The sequence below is a fragment of the Mustelus asterias genome, chromosome 3, assembly GCF_964213995.1.
Source record: "Mustelus asterias chromosome 3, sMusAst1.hap1.1, whole genome shotgun sequence".
In the NCBI taxonomy this organism is placed as follows: domain Eukaryota; kingdom Metazoa; phylum Chordata; class Chondrichthyes; order Carcharhiniformes; family Triakidae; genus Mustelus; species Mustelus asterias.
The window spans coordinates 71,927,147-71,954,330 of record NC_135803.1 but is presented as its reverse complement, the minus strand read 5'-3'; the positions used below and the strand labels follow the sequence as shown (position 1 = coordinate 71,954,330).

The following is a 27,184-nucleotide window of genomic DNA, read 5'->3' as shown; positions in this document are numbered from 1 at the left end:
GCAGTCGGGTTGGGAGATGCGCGTTTCGGCCATTTTGCGTTCCCAACGCATGCGCGTCTCCCACAGCTGGAGAGCAGGCGCAGTTGGGACCACGCTGGAAACTGGCAGGAAGACAAGGTAAATGATTTAAATCTATTTTTAATCTATTTTAAATATCATTATCAGGCCTGAATTGAATTCTCCAGGCCCGATAGCATCTCCCACCCCGCTAGGAATATTTCACTCTGGCGGGGTTTAGAATAGCTCCCCACATTCAGGGAACTAGTAGGAGTGAAGGGGGGAAATCAGAGCCCCTCAGGGGGTTGGGCGGCGGGGGGTTGGTCCCCCTGGGCATGGGCACCCTGGCAGTGCCAGCCTGTACCCCGGCACTGCACGAGGGCCAAAGTGCCCATGCCCATGGGGCCTAGGGGGTGATCGGTGGGGGTGGGGGTCCCACTGCCACTTTGCAGATAGGATCAGTTCGGGCTGGAGGGAGGCCAGTGATCGGGGCAAGCTGAGAGGGGAGGGTGGTCTTCCTCCTGGGGGTGCGGTTGCCTCCCATGGGGGGGGGGGGGGGGGTCTGCTTCCTGGAGGTGGTTGGGGGGGGGGTGGTTCTGCGAGTGGGGGGGGATCGTCATGGCTGGGAGGGGGGTGGGGCTGCTGGAGATTGCGGTGATCTGAGGGGGCGGGGCTGGCCCGGGAATGCATGCGTGGGCCACGAAAGGGCTGTGATCAGGCCGTGGGGGATGGGGGCTAGAGGGGCCACACTGCGAGGGTCCCAGGTTGGCCAGCGATCGAGCTGTCCAGCAAACTGCAGTCTGACAGTTCGGGGCCACTGCAGAGGTCCGGAACTGTCAGCCTCTGGCATGGATGGGCCCCGCCCCCCCGAGCTTTTAATGATTTCCCGATTGTGACCCCTGCATTGCACAGAGTGTGGGAGATTCGAGTCTGAACTCCCACTGAAAAAACAATCGTAATTTATACCATTTTCCCGCCAATTCAACACTTAGAATTTTTGGGGGAGAATCGGGCCCGTTGAGTCTGGATGTGACAAAGGCATGGATGAGGGTATTAGGAGGAGGTGGGCTGAGGCAGGGGAAGAGATGGGCAATGTTATGGAGGTGATGATTCTCACTCTTTGCGATGGCGAGGAATTAGAATCAGGAAACAATCCCATTTGTGTTAAATATGAGTATTTATTTCAATTACAATTTGAATTATTAAAGCATCACATGGCTTTACCTTTAAGCATTTCTTTGAACTCTTTCAGTAGCACTTCCTGTGTGACAATAGCCCCGGGGGGTCCTGGGGGTCCCGGGGGGCCTGGAAGCCCTGGAAGACCATGCTGAAAAGTACAAAGGGAAAGGGCACTTACTCAGTTTGAAGCAACACTACAGATTTATATTGAATCACTGACCTTTTAATGCACCATCCTCTGGATTATATCAGCTTTCAGGAACAATGCAATTCTCAAACTAATGGCACAGATGCGCGAACATAGAAACATAAGAAATAAGAGCAGAGGTAGGCCATACAGCCCTGAGAGTCTGCTCTGCCTTTCAATAAGATCATGTCTGAACGTCTGCCTTAACCTCATTTTTAGCCCACTCCACGTATCCCTTGATTTCCTGAGAGACTAAAACTCTGTCTATCTCAGCCTTGAATATGCTCAATCAGGAGCTTTCAGAGACCTCCGCGGCAAAGAATGAAGAAAATCTTCCTCATTTCAGTCCTAAATGATCAGCCCCTTATCCTGAGGCTGCACTCCTGTGTTTTAGATTCTCCAGCCAGGGGAAACAATCTCTGTGTCCACCCTGCCAAACCCCTTCAAAATCTTGTGTATTTCAATGTGATCACCTCTCATTCTTCTTAACTCCAGAGAGAATAGAGAATTTACTCAGCCTCACAGCACAGAACAACACTCTTATCTCAGGAACCATTCTTTGGGAGCCTTCACTGTACTGCCTTCAAGGCGAGTATATCATTTCTTAAATATGGAGACCAAAACTGCACACAGTGCTCCAGGTGCGGCCTCACCAAAACTCTATACAACTGAAGTAAGCCTTTCTTATTTTTGCACTGCAATCCCTTGCAATAAAGCCTAACATGCTATTTGCTCTCCAAATTTCTAGCATTCTGAGTTGCTTGTCACCCAAGTCTCTCCAGACATGATCATTTAGAAGTTTCACGCCTCTTGAAACATATTCTGCTTGTCTATTTTTGGTACAAAAGTGGATAACCTCATACTATCCCACATTATATGCAATATGCCACCTTGTTTCTCACTCACTTAATCTGCCGAAATCTCTTTGCAGCTCTTTGTTTCCTCCTCACAGCTTAAATTCATCAGCAAACCTGGATGTATTTCTCTCTTTCTCTGGCCATTAGTATAGATTGTAAATAATTGAATCTTAGTACTAATCCTTGTGCATTCCCCTAGTTACAACATAACAGCTTGAAAAAGCCCTGTTTATTCCTAACTCTCTTTCTGCCCACTAACCAATCTTTTATCCATATTATCACCAGAACCATGAGCATTATTTATTTGTGTGCTGCCTTTTCGAATACCTTTGGATATCCGAATGTAGTACATCTACTGGTTCCCCTTTATCTACCATCATGATGTCAGGGAGGACCTATTTTGACCCAGAGTTTCTTCAGGGCTGCAGTTAATGCTCTTCTGAGACTTTGATGCGAGACTACCAGAAACCTCAGATGGCTGAAATTAGTCATGTTTCTCTTGGGTTGTCACTGACTTTGCACAAAACTTAGAGTGTGAAACAACTGAAGCCCCAAAGAACCTCAGGGCCTCGGTTAGGATGAAGCCCAGTTCTACGGGTTTCTGTAAATTATTGGAAAATAATATGCTGAAGGATTATTTTGAATAATATTGAAGAACTGACTGGGAGCATTGTAATTACTAGTTACGTTCATGAATGGGTACAGAGTATTTTCATTCGCCCTCTGCTATGTTTCTTTCAATACTTCCTTCCAGGAATATATCACCAGCTCTCAATCATCTTCATAGCTGATCTGGTTGTTGCAATTGATGCAAATTACTGGATTAATTCACATTAACCGGCATCACTGAAACAGATTACCTGGCCATTATCACATGCCATCATTAAGTGCAGAGTCCTTAGCTGCTCTGGCTCCACTGACGCTCAACCCCTAAACTGTCTTTCCACTTCATGCACCATTTTTAAAAGTCATCTTAAGCTCCATCTTCCTTATCAGAATTTCAGGAACCTTCCTTAATTTTTATCCCATGGTTTGATGCTGACTTTCCATTTGTGAAGCACCTTGAGGCATTACTTTCATGTTAAAAACACTTTTTCAGTGCAGGTTATCAGATATATAGATAAATATATAAAATAATTCTATATTTTCAGAAGACATTTGTTAAGCTGAGGGCTCTGTCTTTACTGATAGCATGAAGGGAAATACACCAAAGGTCAAAGCTGGAGAAACCAAGTTTAGAGAGGGTTAGGGCACTTGTTTCGACATTTGTTTGAAAGTCCAATCACTTGATCCCACTTGGTACCCTGAGGGACTATTGAATTCCTTACCCAGGAAACTGCATCCTAAGCTGTAGGATGAGCCATGCCAAAATTCTGCTGCCTTTATCTTAACATGCACAAAGTCTCCTTCTCCATCACCTCTGTACTCATTAACCCTCTAAGGCTCCCACTCGAGCGCTGTCCTAATTATAAAATTCTCATCTCTGTTTTCAAATCCCTCCATGGCTTCATCTTTCCCTATCCCTGTAAACTCCTCCACCCTCAGCTCTCTGAGAAATATGTGCTCTTCAAAGGTCCCTGGGGAAAATGAAAGCTCATGGTATAGGGCTAACATATTGGCATGGCTAGAAAATTGGCTGGCTAAGAGGAAAAATAGAGTTGGTACAAATGGGTCATTTTCTGGTTTATAAGATGTAATGAGTGATGTGCCACAGCAATCAGTGCTGAGGCCTCAATGTTTTACAATTTATATAAATCACTTGGGTAAATGGACTGAAAGTATGGTTGTTAATTTTATGATGATACAAGGGTAGAGTCATAGAGGTTTACAGCATGGAAACAGGCCCTTCGGCCCAACTTGTCCATGCCACCTTTTTTTTAAACCCCTAAGCTAATCCCAATTGCCCGCATTTGGCCCATATCCCTCTATACCCATCTTATCCATGTAACTATCTAAATGCTTTTTAAAAGACTAAATTGTAGGTAGGAAAGTAAGTTGTCAAGAGGGCATAAGGAGGCGATAAAGGAGTATTGATAGTTCAAGGGAGTGGGCAAAAGTCTGCCAAATGGCACAAAATGTGGGAAAATGTGAAATGTTCCATTTAGGTAGGAAGAATAATAAATTCGGAGAGATTGCAGATCTCTGAGGTGCAGAGGGATCAGGGTGTCCGAGTGCATGAATCATAAAAGGTTAGTATGTAGGTACAGCAATTAGGAAAACTAATATTATGTTATTGTTCATTGCGAGGTGAATTGAATACAAAAGTAGAGAGGTTATGCTTCAGTTGTACACAGCAATGCTGAGATCACATCTGGGTTGGAATTTTCCAGCCGTTCTTGCCAGTGGATTCTCTGGTCCCGCTGCAGTGAACGGAGATTTGGTTGAGCGCCAAATTCTACATCCTCGCTTGCAGCAGCGGCGGGGCGTGAACGATGGAACATTCCTGCCCTGGAGCTTTTTTACAGTATTGATCTCCATATTTAAGGAGGGATGTAAATGTGTTGGAAGTAGTTCAGAGAAGGTTTGCTAGACTAATACCTGGAATATGGGAGTTGTCTTATGAGGAAAGGTTGGACAGGCTAGGCTTGCATCCACTGGAGTTTAGAATAGTAAGAAGCAACTTGATTGAAACATATAAGATCCTGAGGGGTCTTGACAGGGTGGATATGGAGAGGATATTTCCTCTTGTGGGAGAACCTAGAACTAGTCGTCACTGTTTAAAAATAAGTGGTCGCCCATCTAAGAGATGAGGAGAATTGTTTTTCTCTCAGAGGGTCGCGAGTCTTTGGAAATCCCTTCCTCAAAAGGTCGCGGAATAGAATCTTTGAATATCTTAAATGCAGAGCTAAATATATTATCAATAAGCAAGGAAGTGAAAGGTTATGGGGATAGGCATGAATGTGAGTTGAGGTTAAAATCAGATCAGGTATGATCTAATTGAATGGCGGAGCATGCCCGAGGGGCTGAGTGGCCTACACCAGCATCTAATTCACCAATTCGTATGCTTGTAAATACACAAATCCAGGAATGAAGATATGCACATTCAGGGTTTGGATACATAGGGCCAGGAGTGCTGATACCCAAACTCCGTGGATGTAGATACACAGATCTTGGGGTGCAAGTTATTCTGGTTGGTTGAATCTGGTGCTGCCTAATATGTTGGATTTCCCCGTTGAACATGTTAGGCATGTTTGAATCAATAGCATCCACTCACATGTTCTGCTGTGACATTATCCTCCTGAAGGAATAAGACTACTTTGACAAACAGGGAGGCCTCCTTCTCTCACACATCAGCCAACCCACCCACTTTGATGATGACGCCCAATCCTTCTTTTATTCATGTTCCATGTTCATGCTAAACTGTCAACAGAACCGCACGTTTTATGAATTTCAAGCAAGCTATTCACACACTAACTTCGATATGCTAACTGTACCTGGCACGATGTTAAATCAGCACCTCATTCATCGCCACATTATAATTACCTGTGATTTCCGTCCTCTTCCTTTGTTCCTCCTCCTGTCATTGACCCCCTTCTCGGAGTGTTCTACAAACAGAAGCCAGCTATCGTGTGGGTCCACAGGCGTATCTGGTAGCTGCCAGAGAAAAGGTGATAAATAAGGCTTGGAATCCAAATCCTGAAAAAGGGACTGAGTTATGGAACACAGTCATCATTTGGCATGGACTGCAAAAGCATTAAATGAGCTGCGAATGAACTAATTCAGGTAACATTGGGCAATGTTCCCAGTAGAAGTTCAGTTTTATTTCTTTAATATATTAATTCTGCAAACTGGAACTGGAACTATGTTAACCACACACATTGCAGTGTGATTAGGCTCAGTGGGTTTCATAAGAACATAAGAAATAGGAGCAGGAGTAGGCCATCTAGCTCCTCGAGCCTGCCTCGCCATTCAATAAGATCAAGGCTAATTTGAAGTGGATCAGTTCCACTTATCCGCCTGATCCCTATAATCCCTAATTCCCTTACCGATCAGGAATCCATCTATCCGTGATTTAAACATATTCAACGAGGTAGCCTCCACCACTTCAGTGGGCAGAGAATTCCAGAGATTCACCACCCTCTGAGAGAAGAAGTTCCTCCTCAACTCTGTCCTAAACTGACCCCCCTTTATTTTGAGGCTGTGCCCTCTAGTTCTAGTTTCCTTTCTAAGTGGAAAGAATCTCTCCATCTCTACCCTATCCAGCCCCTTCATTATCTTATAGGTCTCTATAAGATCCCCCCTCAGCCTTCTAAATTCCAACGAATACAAATCCAATCTGCTCAGTCTCTCCTCATAGTCAACACCCCTCATCTCTGGTATCAACCTGGTGAACCTTCTCTGCACTCCCTCCAAGGCCAATATATCCTTCCGCAAATAAGGGGACCAATACTGCACACAGTATTCCAGCTGCAGCCTCACCAATGCCCTGTACAGATGCAGCAAGACATCTCTGCTTTTATATTCTATCCCCCTTGCGATATAGGCCAACATCCCATTTGCCTTCTTGATCACCTGTTGCACCTGCAGACTGGGTTTTTGTGTCTCATGCACAAGGACCCCCAGGTCCCTCTGCACAGCAGCATGTTGTAATTTCTTTCCATTTAGATAATAATCCAATTTGCTATTATTTCTTCCAAAGTGAATAACCTCGCATTTGTTAACGTTATACTCCATCTGCCAGATCCTTGCCCACTCACTCAGCCTGTCCAAATCTCTCTGCAGACCTTCTACGCCCTCCACACGATTCACTTTTCCACTTATCTTTGTGTCATCTGCAAACTTTGTTACCCTACACTCAGTCCCCTCCTCCACGTCGTCTATATAAATGGTAAATAGTTGAGGCCCCAGTACCGATCCCTGCGGCACGCCACTAGTTACCACCTGCCAACCAGAAAAGCACCCATTTATTCCGACTCTCTGCTTCCTGTCGGATACCCAATCCCCAATCCATGATAACACCCTAGCCCCAACTCTGTGTGACCCAATCTTCTTCAGCAACCTTTTGTGAGGCACCTTATCAAACGCCTTTTGGAAATCCAAAAACACCGCATCCACCGGTTCCCCTCCGTCAACTGCACTAGTCACATCTTCATAAAAATCCAACAAGTTCGTCAAGCACGACTTTCCCCTCATGAATCCATGCTGCGTCTGCTTAATCGAACCATTCTTATCCAGATGGCCTGCTATTTCTTCTTTAATGATGAATTCCAGCATTTTCCCAACTACAGACGTTAAGCTAACCGGCCTATAGTTACCCGCTTTTTGTCTATTTCCTTTTTTAAACAGCGGCGTAACATTAGCCGTTTTCCAATCCGCCGGCACTACCCCAGAATCCAACGAACTTTGATAAATACTAATGCATCCGCTATTACCTCTGACATTTCCTCCGGGTGCTCTGGTTTCCTCCCACAGTCCAAAGATGTGCGGGTTAGGTTGATTGGCCATGCTAAAAATTGCCCCTTAGAGTCCTGCGATACGTAGGTTAGAGGGATTAATGGGTAAATATGTAGGGATATAGGGGTGGGGTCTGGGTGGGATTGCGGTCAGTGCAGACTCGATGGGCCAAATGGCCTCTTTCTACACTGTAGGGTTTCTATGATTCTATGATATGTTGAATGCAGAGTAAAGCTCCCTCCATACTGGACCATACAGCACTCTGGTAGGTCAGGTGACAAGTAAATTCCACCAGGAATTCTCCTGCCTGATAAACTAAGGGCTACATAAAGATAATGCTGTCTCTGATTCAAACAATAATGTATCTATACAATCAATCCAGGGCACTTGAAAAGACTGAAAATTTGGTGCTGGATAATTGGACTAACAATGATTCAGATGGACCTGTAGAACTAGCCAAGACTTTCATTCTATAAATCTAGGACAATGTTTACTTTAGACTCAGGTGTGAAATATGACATCTGAGCCACTGTGTTATGCAATCCCAGATAGAAGGGTAGCATGTTACCCACTGTACCACCCAGTCCCAGAGTGTGAAAGGACAGTGTCTGACCCACTGTCCCACCCAGTCCCTCTCTGCTTAGATTTTAAAGATTGAGGATGTAAATAAAAGATTGTCATTGAGACAAGCCCCACTTTAAAAACTAAATGACTATAATTACGAGAGCAGCAAACAATCTACACTTCCTGAAACTCTTGTTATATTTGCTGATGAATATTAATAAGCACAGGTGGATAAATTCAATGAAGAAAGAGGTGAATGGAACAATGGAAGATCCCAGCTTTGACACAGCAATCGATGTCTTAGCCAATCTCAGCAATGACCGTGTTTACACAATGAATGCATCATCTTTTTTGTGGCCTTTCTTCTTCATTGCTGCTCATATTTCAGTTATTCCTAAAAAAATAATAAATTGTTGTGCAATGAGCAATAGAAAAGCACAGGGAGATTTAGTAAGAAAAATTGCTGACAATCTGTGGAAAATGGAGAGTGTTGGAACTGGTGAGATTTTGCCACTCATTCTGGAGCAGCTGGACTGTGTCTGCCTGGTCAAAGCCAACAGCTTCACTATTGCAAATACAGTAACGGGCATGATGCTTCGAGGGTGGGTTTGTAAATTGGCACGCACTTTTGGAACAGTTTGGATGTTTGCTTACACTAACTCTTTCACATATCACTTTCAGCATTTCTTTCATACAATACTCTTTTTCAGTCCTTAACTTGAGAATCACCGTTATGTATGAAATGAAATCATCTGCACTCAAAAGGTCTGAATACGTTATTCTTCTCTCCTGAACAGGCGCCCTTCTAAGTAGGCGTCTACTGTGGAATTTCTCTCCCCTCCCCCCTCCTCCCCCCCACCCGACCCCCCCAAGCCTAAATATCTTTAGATAGAAATAGCATGTTTCTCTAACCTCCAGCTCAGTGTCTGTCAATCCCTTGGTCCCTGTTCAGACACCATGTCGAAGACACAGTATAAATGGAGGTTATTGTCGTCGAAAGCACTACATTTATTTAGAATTTTGATTTTGACAAGATAATTAGCAAGATCACCCAGTCCAAATTCTTTGTGGCTACATTAAGTGAATAATAATACTTTGGCTCTGGTGCCTAACAATAATAATGTCAGCCCGTGTCGTCCATCAGGTGGAAGCAAAGATCCCCTGAGTAGTCCTGGTGTCCTGCCTCATTTCTCAGTCAGCCGCAGCACAAACAGGTTGGACCTTGCGTTTCACAATTTGGCCGACTGTTATGGTCCCCATAGAGACTGATAGCATTTCCAAAGAGATGAATTTTCCAAAGACTGCGGGAAATGACTGAAGAACAAGATTTCCCATTTTAAGACTTTTACTATAACAAACTGAAATCAACATGCGCAAACATTACTGAACAGGCAACTAATGTACTAAACTAAAGAAAAGCTACTTCTGACTTAGCTCACTAACAAAATCGAGATACATCCTACAGCCTCTTTTGCTGAGCACTGTGCTTTTGGCAGATGTTTAGCATTACAATAAAAAGTCGAAAGTTACCCCCAGCTCTCCAATAGGCTCATGTCTCCCTGCCGCACTATGTCAAAACTTCCAGTGTCCTTCAGAGTTTTTCCACTCAGTTTGAGTGATCATCAGCAGCAAGGTCCACCTTGGCAAATTTTTCTTCCTCAAGTCTCCAAAATTCCCCTCTGTTCTGTCTCCTTCTATTCAAATGGAGAAGGAGCTCTCACTCTCATCCTGCTTGGTTGTTAACACAGAGCAATCGCTCCACGCCCTCACACCAGCAGCTGTATTGCTTTTCCCCACAGCAGAGATTGCTTTATCTGTCCCTCTGCAAGTCAAAAAGCAATTGTCCCTTTTTTTGTGAGGTAGTGCTCCAAGATGCCAAAACTGCCACTTGATTTCAATAGATTTCCATTTGAGTTTCTTTCCCATGGTCACCAGATCACATAGTCCTTTAAAAAGTACACCCTGATCTCAGAATCCTGGCGTTGCTGATGAGTTTAGACCCTGCCTCCGAGCTGCTTGTGTGACCCTCACCAGCACTCTGAAATTGCATACTGAGTGCTGTTAAATCAGGAGAGCAAAGGCGTCTGGAGGCTGATGAGTTTCACACAGCTTTTCTCACCTGATCCAGCACTCTGTGCAATTTTGGGGAAATTGCACCTGTTGTCTTGTTACAGTGATCTCTGTGTCAGCTGCGGTAACTCTCTTGCCCTCTGAGTCACAAGGTTGTAGGTTCAAGGCTTGATCCAGAGAACTAAGTGCAAAATCCTGGCTGACACTTAGCGTTGTGCTGAAGGGATTTTGCACTATTACAAGTGCTGACTTTCCAATGTGATGTTAAACTGCCTGTTAACCATGGCAGCATTTTGGAGAATTATATTAACATTCTCCTGGTGTCCAGGCCAGCATTTATCTCTCAACCATTATCACCAAAATAAATTGTCCAGTTATTGTCTTATTGCTGTGTGAAAATTGACTGCTATACTTACAGATCTTACAACAGTGATTATTCTTCAATAACATACTTCATTGGCTATAAGATACCTTCGGATGTCCAGAGGTTGTGAAAGGTGCTATCTAAATGCAAACCTTTTTTTTCCTGACCCACATCAATACATGTCATTGAGAATTCACTGAGGTGCACAATTCCATGCCACTGAGGTCAAGATCTAAATACCTTATACCTCTATTGTGCAAATGATTCTGGTGGCTCAAGGAATAGCCAGAGTATTTCATGTGTTTATAGCAATGTGGTATCACAGCATCTTCATTTTTCACTCACCACAACATACCAGTATGAGATCTCTTGTCCATCAGACTGCTCTCTATTACATGAGTCATCTCTGGGCCATCTTTAGTAACCACAACTGAATTTACAGTTACATTTCAGGATTTTTTCTACTTTGTTCCTTGTCCATCACATTAGCTGAATTGCTGAAACTATTTTTGCCTTTTTTCCCCCCCACACAAGCTGTCCTATGCATTCAAGTCATCTTCCTTATGTTTTTGGATGGGATGGTTCAAGATTTCAGGCTTCCCCAATACCCTATCTTTGCTGTTCCATGATCAGCCACCAAGAGGGTACTTGTAACCCTCCCTAATTGGGTGGATTTGGGGCGAGTGGGAGAGTTAGAATTTCAACCCCGATTCCAAATTGTCTTGGAACTTGCCTAATTCCAGTTTTAATGGAGGTAGGATGAAGGAAGGGTGATTAAATCTCTCGAGGAATCAGGTCTGTTGTTGAACTTTTTAAGTGCCTCCATTTTAACAAGGCGCGAGGTTGTTCACACCGATGGGATTTTCCGGTCCATGGGTTTTCTGGCAGCATGGGGTGGATTCAATGGGAAATCACTTGCCTCCTCAGTCATTGAGAATTCACTGTTCCCCTCGTCATGAGAAACCCAACAGGAAAAAAGGTGAGAAATGCTGGACCCATAACATAAATGCATTTACAGCACGGTTTGTGGGCCAGGACCAGCAAGAGTGTTTCAATAACAAACTACCCTGGAAAACCAGCAACCCCGTCCAAAAATCTCAGTCCCCCATGATCACTTGCCCTGTCATGATCTCTCCGATCCCCACCTCCATAATCTCTGATCCCCAAAATTCACTTAAGCTCCTGATACTCCTTGTAATTATCACTATTCACTGCCTCCATCTATACTAAATCCACTTGTGCCTCAGTCATGCTCAACAGTTAGCCAAGTCAATTAATTAAACTAGCTGACAGGCGGAAAACCTGGGAACAAAAAGCAAACACACCGTACAGATTTAACTACCAGACGAGTGAGGAAGTGATACTCTTGGCCTTCCTGTCTATATTGTCTCCCCCGGAACCAGAATGCTCATCTCAGTAAATATTAGGGTCCATGACCCATGGTAAATTTCATCTACCCCACTCCAAATTCCTTCCTCAGCAGGTCAGCACTGCCAAGTTCTTAACCCTATCTTATTCAGGTTGTTTCTTCCCCTTTCTCTTTCTTGGTCTCTTGGTGTAAAATGCGAAGATGATTGGACTGGTGACTATTTCTCAATTCCCTGGTGGGAATGCCAATGCTTCAGAATTGGTTGAGAGTCTCTAGGAATTACAGATTAATCCCAAAGATACTATTGTGTGCAACCCAGGAGAATAATCATAGGCATGTCTAAAAAATGATCTTTTCTATTTGCTTTACACACTTTTGCTTTTAGTCATAAAATAATTGACAAAGTGAAGAAAAGGTAATTTGACTGAGAATCAAATATCATCCAATTGGCCAATGAATCATCTTTCTAAAACATTATTTCATGGGATGGGAGCGTCGCTAGCGAGGCCAACATACCATTAGTCTTTTTTACTGCCCACTGTACCTGCGCATTTACCTTCAGTGATTGATGCATGAGGGCACCAGGGTCTTGCTGAGTATCCACTTCTCTCAATTTTCACCGATTCAAATAACCTGCCTTCCTCTTTTTGCTACCGAGTGGATAACCTCACATTTGTTCACATTATACTGCACCTGCCATGCAGACGCCCACTTACTCAGCTTGCCCAAATCACACTGAAGCATCTCGGCATTCTTCTCACAGCTCACCCTCCCACCCAACTTTGTATCATCTGCAAATTTGGAGATAATACATTTAGTTCCCTTGTCCAACTCATTAATATATAATGTGAACAGTTGGGGTCCTAGCACAGATCTCTGTGGAACCCCACTAGTTACTGGCTGCCAATTGGAAAAAAAGACCCATTTATTCCAACTCTTTGCTTCCTATCTACTAACCAGCTTTCTATCCATCTCAAGACACTACCTGCAATCTCATGTGCTTTAACTTTACATAGTAATCTTCAATGTGAAACCTTGTCGAAAGCCTTCTGAAAGTCTAAATAAACCACGTCCCTCGGTTCTCCCTGGTGAACTCTACTAGTTGCATCCTCAGAGAATACCAGTAGATTTGTCAAGCATGATTTCCCTTTCATAAATCCATGCTGACTTTGTCTGCTAATACCACAGCTTTCCAAATATTGTGCTATGAAATCCTTGATAATGGACTCTAGCAACTTCCTTACTACTGATGTTAGGCTCACTGGTCTATAGTTCCCTGTTTTCTCTCTACCTCCCTTTTTGAATTGTGGGCTTACAGTAGCTACCCTCCAATCTGTAGGAACTATCCCAGAGTCCAAAGAATTTTGCAAAATGACTACCAATCGATCTACTATTCTAAGTACCCTGAGATGAAGATTATCAGGGCCCATAGATTTATCTGCCTTCAATCCCATTAATTTCCCCCAAACTATTTCTTTACTAATACTGATTTCCTTCAGCTTCTCACTAAAACTTGTGTTTCTCAGAACTTCCGGTACATTATTCATGTCTTTTTTTGTAAATACAGAAGCAAAGTACAAATTTAGTTCCTCAGCCATTTCTTTGTTCCCTGTTATGGATTCCCCCATTTCTGACTGTAAGGGACCTATATTAGCTTTTGTCAATCTTCTTCTCTGTACATACCTAGAGAAACTTTTACAGTCAGTTTTTTACCCTTGCTAGCTTTATCATACTCTATTTCCCCCTTCTTAAACAATCCCTTGGTCCGCCTTTGCTGAATTTTAAACTGCTCCGAATCCTCAAGCCTATTGCTTTCTCTTGCCAATTTGTACACTTCTTCTTTGAATCTAATACTATCTCTAATTTCCCTTGTAAGCCATGATTTTGCCACAGTTCCCTTTCCACTCTTGCGCCAAATAGGAATAAACAACTTTTGGAGTTCACCTATTCGTTCCTTGAATGCCTGCCATTGCCTGCCCACTGTCCTTCCTTTCAGTAATGTTTCCCAGTCCATCATAGCCGACTCATGCCTCATACAATCATAATGACCTTTATTGAGATTTAGGACCCTGATCTTAGAATCAACTATCTCACTATCCACCTTGATCAAGATTTCTATCATATTATGATCATTCACCCTCAAAGGTTCTCTCACAATTAGATTGCCAACTAATCCTTTCTCATTGCGCACTACCCAGTTCAAGATGGCCTGTTCCCTTGTTGGTTCCTCAATGTATTGTTCCAGAAAACCATCCTGTATACACTCTAGAAATTCCTCCTCTATTGTACTGTGACTAATTTGACTCACCCAATCTATATGCAGATGAAAGTCACCCATAATCACAGACGTTCCTGTCTAATGCTATTCCCAACATTACCAGTACAGTTTGGTGGTCTATATACCAACCCCATAAATGTTTTTTCCCCATTGGTATTCCTTAACTCGAACCATACGGATTCCACATCACCTGTGCTAATATATTTCCTCAATATTGTATCAATATCTTCTTTAATCAACAATGCAAGTCCATCATCTTTTCCTTTCTGTCTGTCCTTCATAAACACTGGCCCTCAATGTTTGGTTCCCATCCTTGGTCACCTTTGAGCCATGTGTCCATAATCCCAACTATATCATACCCCTTTACATTTACCTTTGCAACTAATTCATCCATTTTATTTTGAATGCTCCAATTGTTCAGGTACAAAACTTAAAGGCTAGTCCTTTTAACGTTTCTTGTCCTGTTACTACTGTTTTTTATTGTGTCCTTCTCAGATTCTGGTGCTTGATTTCCCTGCCTATCACTTTTCTCCTTGTTGTCTTTCTCTCTTCTTCTTGATGACCCTGCTCTGAATCCTTACATAGGTTCCCAATCTGCCTGCCATATCAGTTTATACCCTCCCCAACCACTCAAGCAAGTACCCCCCCAAAAGGTCCTGGTCCTGCCCAAGTGTAACCCATCCAGTGTGTACAGGTCCCACCTCCCCAGAACCAGTTCCATTGCCCCCAGGAATCTGAAACCTTCCCCCTCACAGCATATTTTCAGCCATGTATTCATCCTATTTATCCTTCTGTTCCTACTCTGATTAGCACATGGTACAAGTAGTAATCCTGAGATAACTACCTTTGAGGTCCTACTTTTCAACTTGCTTCCTAGCTCCTGTATTCTGCTTTTAGGACCTCATCCCTTTTTTTAACCTATGCCGTTTGTACCAATATGTAGCACGAAAATTGGCTGTTCACCCCTCCGCACTTCAGAATGTCCTGCAACCACTCTGCGGCATCCTTGACACTAGCACCAGGGAGGCAACATACTATCTTGGAGTCTCTTTCGCGGCTACAGAAACGTGTATCTATTCCCCACAGAATTGAATCTCCTATAACAATTGCATTTCTCCTCCTCTTGCTCCTCCCCTGTGCAGCAGAGCCAGCTGTGGTGCTATGAGTTTAGCTGCTGCTGTTATCCCCTGAGAGGCCATTCCCCTCAACAGTATCCAAAGCGGTATTTCTGTTTTGCAGGGAAATAGTCACAGGAGATTCCTGCACTGCCTGCCTAGCCCTCTTGCTCTGCTTGGTAGTCACCCATTCCCCTCCTGCCTATGGAATCTGAGCCTGTGGAGTGACCACCTCTCCATATGTGCTCTCCATGATACTCTCTGCCTTACAAATGCTCCACAGCGTCCCCAAACATCACTCCAACTCCGAAACTTGGGCTTCCAGGAGCTGTAGCTGGAGACATTTCCTGCAGTGATGCTGGTCCTGGGAACTGGAAACGTTCCTGGTCTCCCACATGGAGCAAGAAGAGCAAACCACGGCTGAGAGCTCTCTTGCCATGTCTAACCCCTTTTTTTTGTTCATTTGTGGGACTTGGGAAATCGCTGGCTGGCCAGTATTTATTGCCATTCCTAGATGTCCTTGAGAAAGTGGTGAGCTGCCTTCTTTAAATCAATCCTTTGAATACCAAATAATATAAACTAGAGCCCTTCTTCGCCACACTTTGTGACTATGGAATATGTTTCTTACAAACAATGAATTACAGAATGATATCTTAACAGTTATAACCAATTGTTATAGTAATTCCAACCCAACTGTACTCACCCAAACAGATGTTTAGATTCCCTCAGGAGATGTAAACTCGCACTCTGCTATTTCTTATAGTCTTCTAACCACCTGCTCTTAGATTCACTTTTTCTTTACTCCTTTATCATCCTGGTTTTGTTCCCTAACCGTTATCTTGTTTAGTTATTTCAATTTTAGCTATTTAAAGATTATCCCTAATATCAGTTACATAACAACCAATCTGCTTACCGCTTTCCTGTGAGGTCATTCTTGCATTGTTCAAATTGAGCACGCTCTAAACCTCATACTCCCTGAACCTCACACTCCCCAAACCTCACACTCCCCAAACCTCACACTTCCCAAACCTCACACTCCCCAAACCTCACACTTCCCAAACCTCACACTCCCCGAACATCACACTCCCCGAACATCACACGCCCCGAACATCACACTCCCCGAACCTCACACTTCCCAAACCTCACACTCCCCAAACCTCACACTCCCCGAACATCACACTCCCCAAACCTCACACTTCCCAAACCTCACACTTCCCAAACCTCACACTTCCCAAACCTCACACTTCCCAAACCTCACACTCCCCGAACATCACACTCCCCAAACTTCACATCCCCTGAACCTCACACTCCCCAAACCACACACTCCCCAACCCTCACATCCCCCGAACCTCACACCCCCCAAACCTCACACTCCCCGAACCTCACACTCCCCGAACCTCACACTCCCCGAACCTCACCCTCCCCAAACCTCACACTCCCCGGACCTCACACTCCCCGAACCTCACACTCCCCGAACCTCACACTCCCCAAGCCTCACACTCCCCAAACCTCACACTCCCCGAACCTTACACTCCCCGAACCTCACACTCCCCGAACCTCACACTCCCCAAACCTCACATTCCCCAAACCTCACACTCCCCAAACCTCACACTCCCCAAACCTCACACTCCCCTAACCTCACACTCCTCGAACCTCACACTCCCCAAATCTCACACTCCCCAAACCTCACACTCCCCGAACCTCACACCCTGCAAACATCGCACTTCCTGAACCTCACACTCCCCGAACCTCACACTACCCGAACCTCACACCCCCCAAAGCTCACACTTCCCGAACCTCACACTCCCCGAACCTCACACTCCCCAAACCACACACTCCCCAAACCTCACACTCCCCAAACCTCACACTCCCCAAACCTCACACTCCCCAAACCTCACACCCCACCGAACCTCACACTTCGCAAACCTCATACCCCCGAACCTCACACTCCCCAAACCTCACACTCCGCAAACCCCATACTCCCCAAACCTCACACCCTCAGAACCTCACACTCCACCACACCTCACACGCCCCCAGCCTCACACACCCTGAACCTCACACTCCCCAAACCTCACCCTCCCCCAGCCTCACACTCCCCAAAGCCACACTCCCCAAACCCCACATTCCCCAAACCTCACACTCCCCAAACCCAACACTCCCCAAACCTCACACTCCCCAAACCTCACACTCCCCAAACATCATAGCCTCCAAACCTCGCACTCCCCAAACCTCACACTCCCCAAACCTCACACTCCCCAAACCTCACACTCCCCAAACCTCACAGTCCCCGAACCTCGCACTCCCCAAACCACACACCCTCTGAACCTCACACTCCCTGAAACCTCATACCCCCCAAACCTCTCACTCCCCAAACCTCACGCCCCCCAAACATCACATTCCTCCAGCCTCACACTCCCCAAACCTCACACTCCCCGAACATCACACTCCCCAAACCTCACACTCCCCAAACCTTACACCCTATGAACCTGACACTCCCCCAGCCTCACACTCCCTGAAACCTCACACTCCCCAAACATCACATTCCCCCCAGCCTCACACTCCCCAAACCTCACACTCCCCCAGCCTCACACTCCCTGAACCTCACACTCCCCAAACCTCATACTCCCCGAACCTCACACTGCCCAAACCTCACACTCTCCGAACCTCACACTCCCCGAACCTCACACTGCCCTAACCTCACACACCCCGAACATTACACACCCTCAGCTTCACACTCCTCAAACCTCACACTCCCCAAACCTCACACTCCTTGACCCTCACACTCCCACAGCCTCACACTCCCCAAACCTCACACTCACGCAGCCTCACACTCCCTGAACCTGACACTCGCCCAGTCTCACACTCCCCAACCCTACACTCCGCAAACCTCACACTCTCCAAATTTCACACTCCCTCAACCTCACACTCCCCCAACCTCACACTCCCCCAGCCTCACACTCCCCAAAGCCACACTCCCCAAACCCCACATTCCCCAAACCTCACATTCCCCAAACCTCACACCCTCTGAACCTCACACTCCCCCAGCCTCACACTCCCCGAACCTCACATACCCCTAACCTCGCATCCCCCCAACCTCACACTCCCTGAATCTCACACTCCCCGAACCTCAAACTCCCCGAACCTCACATTTCTTGTCGGTCCCTGAGCCTCACGCTCCCTTTATCCTCCACTCCCAGAAGAGTTTCCCTCGCAGGTCTGGTGCTATCTGCTCCCCGAAGGTAAGTGAGGGCCCCAAGCCTCGCCCTCTCTTTAACCGTCTGCTCCCAGAAGAGTGTCCCTTGCTTGGGAGGGCGGTGGGGGGTTTGCAGGTCATGCTATTCCCATGCATCTACTGCCCTTGTCCTTACAGATGGTAGAGGTCTCAAATTTGGAAGGTGTTGTTAAAGGAGCCTTAATAAGTTTTTGCACTGCATCTTGTAGATGGTACCGTGAGAGTGGACAACAAATGGTTGGATATGGAATTGGAGCAGTTATCGGCAGGAGGTCTGGGGCGGCACGGTGGCACAGTAATACAGTAGTTAGCACTGCTGCCTCACAGCACCAGGGTCCTGTGTTCGATTCCTGGCTTGGGTCACTGTCTGTGTGGAGTTTGCACATTCTCCCCGTGTCTGCGTGGGTTTCGCCCGGGTGCTCCGGTTTCCTCCCACAGTCCAAAGATGTGCAGGTTAGGTGGATTGACCATGCTAAATTGCCCCTTAATGTCAGGGGGATTAGCAGGGTTAATGCATGGGGTCAAGCGGATGGAGCCTGGGTGGGATTGTAGTCGGTACAGACTCGATGAGCTGAATGGCCTCCTTCTGCACTGTAGGAATTCTATGATTCTATTCTGTGAAGTCATGTGCTGAAGCCTCCAGGGTTATGTCCATCCAGAGTAGCAGCTGACAGTGCTGATGTGTAAGCCGCTAAGGAAGAACTAGGTCCAACATCACATGTTATTGACACAGCTTGGAATGTGAACTCATTAATGTCGGCAATGGGGCCTGCAAACCCTCATTAAATTGCAACTTGGTAAAGCACATTGGTACATGGCCGCTGCATGCCACCATGATAACAAGTGTGTTTCATTCAAGGCTTCATGTATGTAAGACTAAATTATTTCAAATGCACAACAACAATGCTTTTAACATTGTATTGTATCCCAAGATGCTGCAGAGGAACACTATTCAACAGATTTGGTGCTGTGCCACAGATGGAGATATTGGGAGAGGTGACCAAAAGCTTGGTCAAAAAGATAGTTTTTGAAGAGTGAATTAAAGGAGGAGGGAGAGTGAGAGGGATAGAGAGATTTAGGGAGGGAATTCCAGAGTTAGGGATTAAGCAAATTAAACCATGGCTATCAATGGTGCAGCAAAGGAAAATGGAATGCACAAGGGTTCAGAGCTGAAGGACTGCAGAGCTCTCAGTTGGTAGGTGCATTACCTAGTATGTTACTGAGGCAAACAGGCAAGAGTGATCCCAAATTCTGCGACCGGTCAACGTTGAGTTAGTTCAGCTCACCAGTACTGATGATAGAGATACTATAATTGATCTTCACACTCCTTGGGCACGTTTACCGGCCCTTCAAGCCACGCTCCGGCTGCAGCGAGGTCAGAGAATTTGGCGCCCAGCCAAATCTCCGTCCACTGCAGCAGGATGGGAAAATTCCGCCGACGTGAAGAGCCATAACATTCTGGCCTTAGTGTAGAGAGGGGTAATATTCCTTTGGGGGTAATAGTCCTTTCTTAAGCTTCATCCTGACGATGCTGGACAGTCTTTAAGCAGGCATGTTGGATGAGGAAAGGATGAGACTTGACTCTGATAATTCCTTCCCGCCAGGGAGGGAGTCTTCAGGCCAATAATACAATGAAGAAAGTCCTTTCTGCCTATTGGAAAGCTCAGATTGTAATGAAAATGTAATAACAAAAAAGTGGTTATTTACATAATGGTTCATTGTATAAATGCACTGAGCCACAGACATCAGGAAAGGTACCCAATTGAATCAATATATTAACAATGAAATGAAGTTTCCTTTTATGTTAAACCCTATTCTCTCACAGACACATGAAACCAGAAACACAGAACCTAGACCCGTATGTGAACATATAAACATAGGAATTAGAGTAAGCCACTCGGCCCCTCGAGCCTGCTCTGTCATTTAATAAGATCATGATAGATCTAACTAACCTCAACTCTACATTCCCACCTACCCTCATAACCTTTCACCCTCTTGCGTATCCATAATCTATCTCGCTCGACCTTAAAAAATATCCAAAGACTCTGCTTCCACTGCCTTTTGAGGAAAAGAGTTCCAAAGACTCACAATCCTCTGAGAGAAAATAAATTCCCCTCCTTTCTGTCTTAAATTGGATGACCCCTTATTTTTAAACAGTAACCCCATGTTCTAGATTCTTCCACAAGAGGAAACGTCCTCTCCACAACCGTCAACAACACACTTCAGGATCTTATATGTTTCAATCAAGTCTAAACTCCAGTGGATAAAAGCATATTCTGTGTAAGACAGCCCGCCCATTTCAGGTACTGGTCTAAAATACCTTCTCTGAACTGCTTCCAATGCATTTACATCATTCCTCAAATTAGGAGACCAGATGTTGTCTCACCAATACATCATATAACTGAAGCATAACCTCCTTATTTTTGTATTTGATTCCCCTCACAATAAATGATAACATTCTATCAGCTTTCCTAATTATTTACTGTACCTGCGACTAACCTTTTGCGCTTCATGAAGTGGAACATTTAGATCCCTCTGCACTCCAGAGTTCTGCAATCCCCCTCCATTTAGATAATATGCTTCTTTTTTATTCTTCCTGCCAAAATGGACAATTTCAATTTTCCCACATTATACTCAATTTGCCAGATCTTTGCCCACTCATTTAACCTGTCCATGTCCCTTTGTAGCCTTCTTATGTCCCCTTCACATCTTATTTTCCTACCTATCAGCCTTTAGCAACCGTACCTTTGGTCCCTTCATTCAAGTGATTTATATAAGTTGTAAATACTTGAGGCCCCGGCATTGATCCCTGTGGCACACACTCATTACATTTTTGCCAACCAACCAGAAAAAGATCCTTTTTTTGCCAACTCAGTTTCTGTTAGCGAGCCAATCTTCTATCCATGCCAATATGTTACCCCCTACTCCATGAGCTTTTATTTTTTACAATAACTTTTAATGTGGCATCTTTATCTTAACATGGAACAGCAGAAACATGTACTCTAGAACAACAGAAGGGCAGAACCACATAACTGTGCATCATAGAACCACAGAAATATAGAACCTCAGACAATAGCCAAAAGAGAACATGCTGGAAAATCTCAGCAGGTCTGGCAGCATCTGTAAGGAGAGAAAAGAGCTGACGTTTCGAGTCCAGATGGACTCAAAAAATTGGCTCCTTTCTCTCCTTACAGATGCTGTCAGACCTGCTGAGATTTTCCAGCATTTTCTCTTTTAGTTTCAGATTCCAGTATCTGCAGTAATTTGCTTTTACCTCAGACATTAGGATATTCAGAAATGTAGAACCTAGAACCAGAAAACAACAGAGGTTTAAACACAGAAGGAGGCCATGATTATTTTGGCCCTTTATCAGAATAACCCAAATTTAATCCCACTGCCCTGTTTTTCCCCTAACACTGTCCTCTCTTGCAAATGATCTGCGATTGCGGCTTTAACTACTCCCACATCAAAGCTTTTCATATTCCAATACATTCTAAAATAATAATACCCATTTTCAATTGTTCTTGAAAAAGTATAACATTTTTGCAGCCCATAAGCCACCAGTCATAAAAAACATAAGAATATAAAAAATAGGCATGAGACTAGGCCATTTGACCACATGAACTTGCTCCACCATGCAATAAGATCACGACTGCCCTGATTGGGGTCTTATCTCCACTTTGCTGTCTACTCTCCATAATCCTTGATATCCCCTGCAGCTTGAAAATCTGTCTAACTCAGCCTTGAATGAATTCATTGACTCAGCCTCCATCAGCCTCTACAGAGGAGAATTCCAAAGGTTAATGACCCTCTAGAGTGGAAAGTCCTCCTCGTCTCCATTTGAAATGAGAGACCCTCTTATACTGAAGCTCTGCCCCATGAGAAGCGACATTCTCTCAACATCTACCCTATCAAACCCACCCTAGAAACTTGTATGTTTCAATAAGATCACCTCTTATTCTTCCAAATTCTAATGAGTATAGGCCCTACCTGCCCACACTTTCCTCATAAGACGAACTCTTCATCCCGAGAATCAATCTAGTGGATCTTCTATGAACTGCATTCAATGCAAGTATATCCTCCCTTATATAAGGACATCAGAATTGTATACATTACTTGAGGTGCGGTCTCACCAATGCCTAGTTCAGTTATAGCAAGGTTTTCTTACTTTTTTGCTCCATCTTCCTTGCAGCAAGCCTCAGTATCCCTTAGATGGCTAGGATTATCTACTTGCACATTATTGGGCTTTATAAAACATAAATGTGATATTTATTGTGTTAAATATTTTGCCAAAAATCCAAATATTAATGGGTAGTTAATGGTGAAGGCCTCATTGTCTAATTCAGCTCCCACTCCTCTGGTTCTGGGATCCACCTGGCAAAAGGAATTGGGTTGATGTGACCAGCAGCTCATCCTTTAGCCTCCCTTAAAGGAGAAAGGGACAAAATACTCCCCTTCACCTGGCCTGTGTGGGACATTGTATCTGACTTTCCAATCTCTCAAAAGGAGAGTGGGACCATATCTCTGCCTGGCATTGCCAATTTATGTCAATACCAGCCTGGGTATATATTGTTGGAACCCAGGGTTGCCAACTTTTGAGGGGGTTAATGGAAACTGCTGATTTTCTGATGTGTGAATAATTTATTTTGCTTCAGACGAGTGTAATCTTATTTTCCCCTGCAGTGCTATCCGAGCTATGCGGTTAGGTAAACAGACTGGCGCCAGTGCCGAGGGGCACCGATTCATTGAATACAATAACAGCAATGTAATCCTCCAATGGAAATGTCTAAAGTAAAATATTCCATTTCATTTTATAAATGTAATAAATTAGGCCATTGGCAAAATTATTATAGGCATAGCAGAAAGAGCTAAGATATATTTAGGATGCAATTTTCCAAAGTCTCGCAAACTTAAGAAAGACAAATGTACATATTTCTTAGGCTCTAGTGAGTGAAATGTATCAGAAAGCCATTAATATAATCAACAGGGTTTATTCAAAAGGGTGCATTTTAATTTAATGACTTTGTGTTCGCCTCTTCTGCAGCCGACTGAGAAATGTCAAATTCTGCATGATTAACAGGAACAGAAGACACTGGATAAAAAGGGAATGATTCACTCCTGTATAGTGCTGCATGGTTTGTGTGTCCAGTGTCAGCTTCTGTACATGAAACGTACACTGTGGGTAAAAAGGAATGATTCATTCCTGTTTAGCACTGTATGGTTTATGTGTGTCTCATTACAAGCTCCTGTACATGTACAGCACCCGTTAGATAGAAGGGAACAAAATCACTTCTGTGTGGTGCTGAGGCCAATTTTCTATTTCATAACACAAGGTACTGAAGTGTTCCTCTCACCATTATCCTGCCTGAGGTCAATATTGTTTGAAGCTGAAGCTTTTAGGTCAGACTGGGGTACCAGCTGAAACATCCATAATGTTCTGTGGCCATTATGGCAGTGAGCACCACCATTGTGGGACCACCACGTCACATCTCTCATCCTCCATTGGAATAGAGAGTCATTCGTCCAGGTTTGCTGCTGACACTGGCCGGGATTCTGTGATGTTGTTCGCCCCTCCGCCGCTCCCAATGAGAATGGAAAATCTGGCACTCAGCCAAAGCTTCATTCACAGTAGCGGGACTGGAGAATCCCAGCTGTGGACGAGATTGGAGAATCCCAGTCACTAAGTTAGGTGGTATATAAATGAGGCAGATGGGGCAAAGTATTGTGAAGGGACATTGATAGATTAAGTGAATGGACAGTATTGCTCTAGATGGTGTTCAGTGTGGGAAAGTGTGATCCACTGAAGAAACACTTTAGAAAGGTAGGTCAGGATATTTTCGAAATGACGAGTAGCTGGAACTCCAGAAGACCAGACTTGTCCAAATGCAGAAATGATTAAAAACTAGTGAACAGATACAAAAACATTTTGAAAAGGCTAATTGGAATAAAAAGAATTGGAAATGACACAACAGTTCCTACAGTTATATTGAGTTCTGTTGGAACTGTGTCTGGAAACTGCATCTCAGGAGGAATCTGGGAAGAGATGCAATGATGATTTTTTCATTCATTCTTGGGATGTGGGTATCGCTGGCTAGGCCAGAATTCATTGCCCATCCGTAATTATCCTTGAGGAGGTAGTGGTGACCTGTCTTCTTGAACCACTGCAGTCCATGTGATGTAAGGATTCACCAGAATTGGATCAGTGCTAAAGGGTTAAATTATAAGGACAAGTTTCAAAGGAGGAGCTTATCTTCTCGAATGTATGGAAGATTAAGGGGTGATTTAATTGAAGTGTTTAAAACAATTGAATAATTTTATGGTTATAGATAAACTATTTCCTCTGGCGGGAATAGTGCAGAACTATGGGGAGGTGGTGGCATAGTGATATTGTCACTGGACCAGTATTCCACAACCCAGGATAATCCTCTGGGGACCTGGGTTTGAATCCCACCATGGCAAATGGTGAAATTTGAATTGAATAAATATCTGGAATTAAAAATCTAATGACCATGAAACAATTGTTGATTGCCCTAAAAACCCAAGAGGTTCATTGATGCCGTATGGGAAGGAACTTTGCCGTCCTTACCTGGTCTGGTCTACATGTGACTCCAGATCCACAGTGATGTAGTTGACTCTTAAATGCCTCCTGGAGGACAATTAGGGATGGGCAATAAATGCTGGCTCAGCCAGCGGCACCCACATGAAAGAATAAAAAGAAAACAACGGAACATTACCTTATAATCAGAGTTGGGCCTTTTAGAGTAATGTCTCACAAAAGGTAGTGAAATCCTGGAACTCTCTCTCCCAAAATGCTGTTGAGGTCAACTGAAAAAGTCAAAACTGAGATTGATTGACTTAATATAGAATTCGGCTATGATCTAATTCTAATTGAATCTAACAGAACAGATTTGAGGGGCTGAATGGCCTACCTTTTTTGTTCCTATGTTCCTACGTTATTCTATTCCCAGGGTAGAAATGCCAATTACTAAGGGACATAGGTTTAAGGTAAAAGGGGAAATGTTTAAAGGAGATGTGAGAGGCAAGCTTTTTATACAGAGGATGGTGGTAAGTACCTGGAAAGCACTGCCAGAGGAGGTGGTAGAAGCAGATAGAATAGCAACATTTAAGAGGCACCTTGACAAATACACGAATGGGCAGGGAATAGAGGGATACAGACCCATGTAGAGTCAAAAGGTTTTTAGTTTAGAAAGGCGTCATGTGTCGGTGTAGGCTTGGTAGACCGAAGGGCCTGTTCCTGTGCTGCACTGTTCTTTGTTCTTTATAGTATTTCATAGTGAAATCTATTTTGAGATTTTATCCACTTAATTTACTCAAATCCCTCTGAAATTATCGGTCTTGCCAACATTTAGCAGCCAAATTTACTTTTGGTTCCCAAGCTGGATAAATAATACTCCCTTATTATAAGTCTTAAGCGTGGATTTTCTTCTGCCATCCTACTTAAAATTTGATGTGATGGATAGGTGAGGATTCTATGAATGGGTTAACCTGAATGGTCTGCAATCTGTTTGCCCAAAATCATGTTGTACAGTAATGTACACAAACCCTCAGAACTCAAGAACAAAGATCTCCATACATATCAAGAGATCAAATCTTACATATGATAGTGAGTCTTCAAGGCAGATTTGGATAGGAAGAATAACTCCTTTGATCTCAATCTGCCACAGCATGTTTTGATTATAGTTTACCTGGGACACAGGGAGGAGGCTAAGGAAGATACAAGGGGAACGATCACTTCAACCTAGTTCTCAAATCCAGGTAAATATTGAGCACAATTCAATGCCAAAACTACTGACTGTGAAAACTAAGAGAAATGCAACATCAAACACTCCCAGCTTACATAAAGTATTTGTGAGATTCATAATAAAGTTCCTTCTACACTTTCTCATCAAACTTTCTCTTGCATTTACAGCATTGGTTACACAGGGAGTAAAGCTTCCTCTAGACGAACCCATTGGTCACACCTACAGGATAAATCTTCTTGCACTGCACCATGAAATATTCCAAGATCAGGCTAATAGAGACAAACTCCCCCACATTGTCCCAACAAAACCCTCTTAGTGCAGTGACAGATTGGGTTAGATAAGGAGTAAAACTCTTGCTGCACTGCCCCATCAAAAGCTTTTGGCTCAGATTTGGCACAGGCTCAATACAGAGTAAAGTTCCCTCCAAGCTGTCCCAATAATATTCCAGACGCCAACTCCAATGTATTCTCCAGCATTGATGTGCCATTATCTTTCCCCATGCTTTGGTACATCTGAATGACAGCCTCCACCAATTGGGAAATGTTTTCAGAATTCAGTCCATTAATCCTGCACCCGCTCGCCAATGAGAATGAGCACCGAGTGCCATTCTCCTGCTTCTCCCCGTAACCCTGCACATCCTTGCTGTTCCGATAATAGTCTAATTCCCCTTGGAATGCTTCTATTGAAGCTGCCGTCACCACACTCGCAGGCAGTGCATTCCGGACCCTAACCACTCATCACATAAAAATGTTTGCCTTATGTCTCATTTGCTTCTTTTACCACTTACTTTAACTCTGTGCCCTCTCCATTCTCAA

General features: G+C 44.2%; 1 protein-coding gene across 1 annotated transcript in view; it reads right to left on the bottom strand.

Moving 5' to 3' along the window:
- The window catches only part of LOC144484387 (erythroferrone-like), a 124,244-nt gene that overhangs the window by 74,374 nt on the left and 22,686 nt on the right, over positions 1-27,184 (bottom strand). Inside the window, exons 2-3 of the mRNA XM_078202911.1 lie at positions 5,704-5,814; positions 1,222-1,324 (exon numbers count right to left, since the gene is read on the bottom strand). Of these exons, the coding sequence (XP_078059037.1) occupies positions 1,222-1,324; positions 5,704-5,814 (214 nt within the window). The remainder of the gene's footprint in view (positions 1-1,221; positions 1,325-5,703; positions 5,815-27,184) is intronic.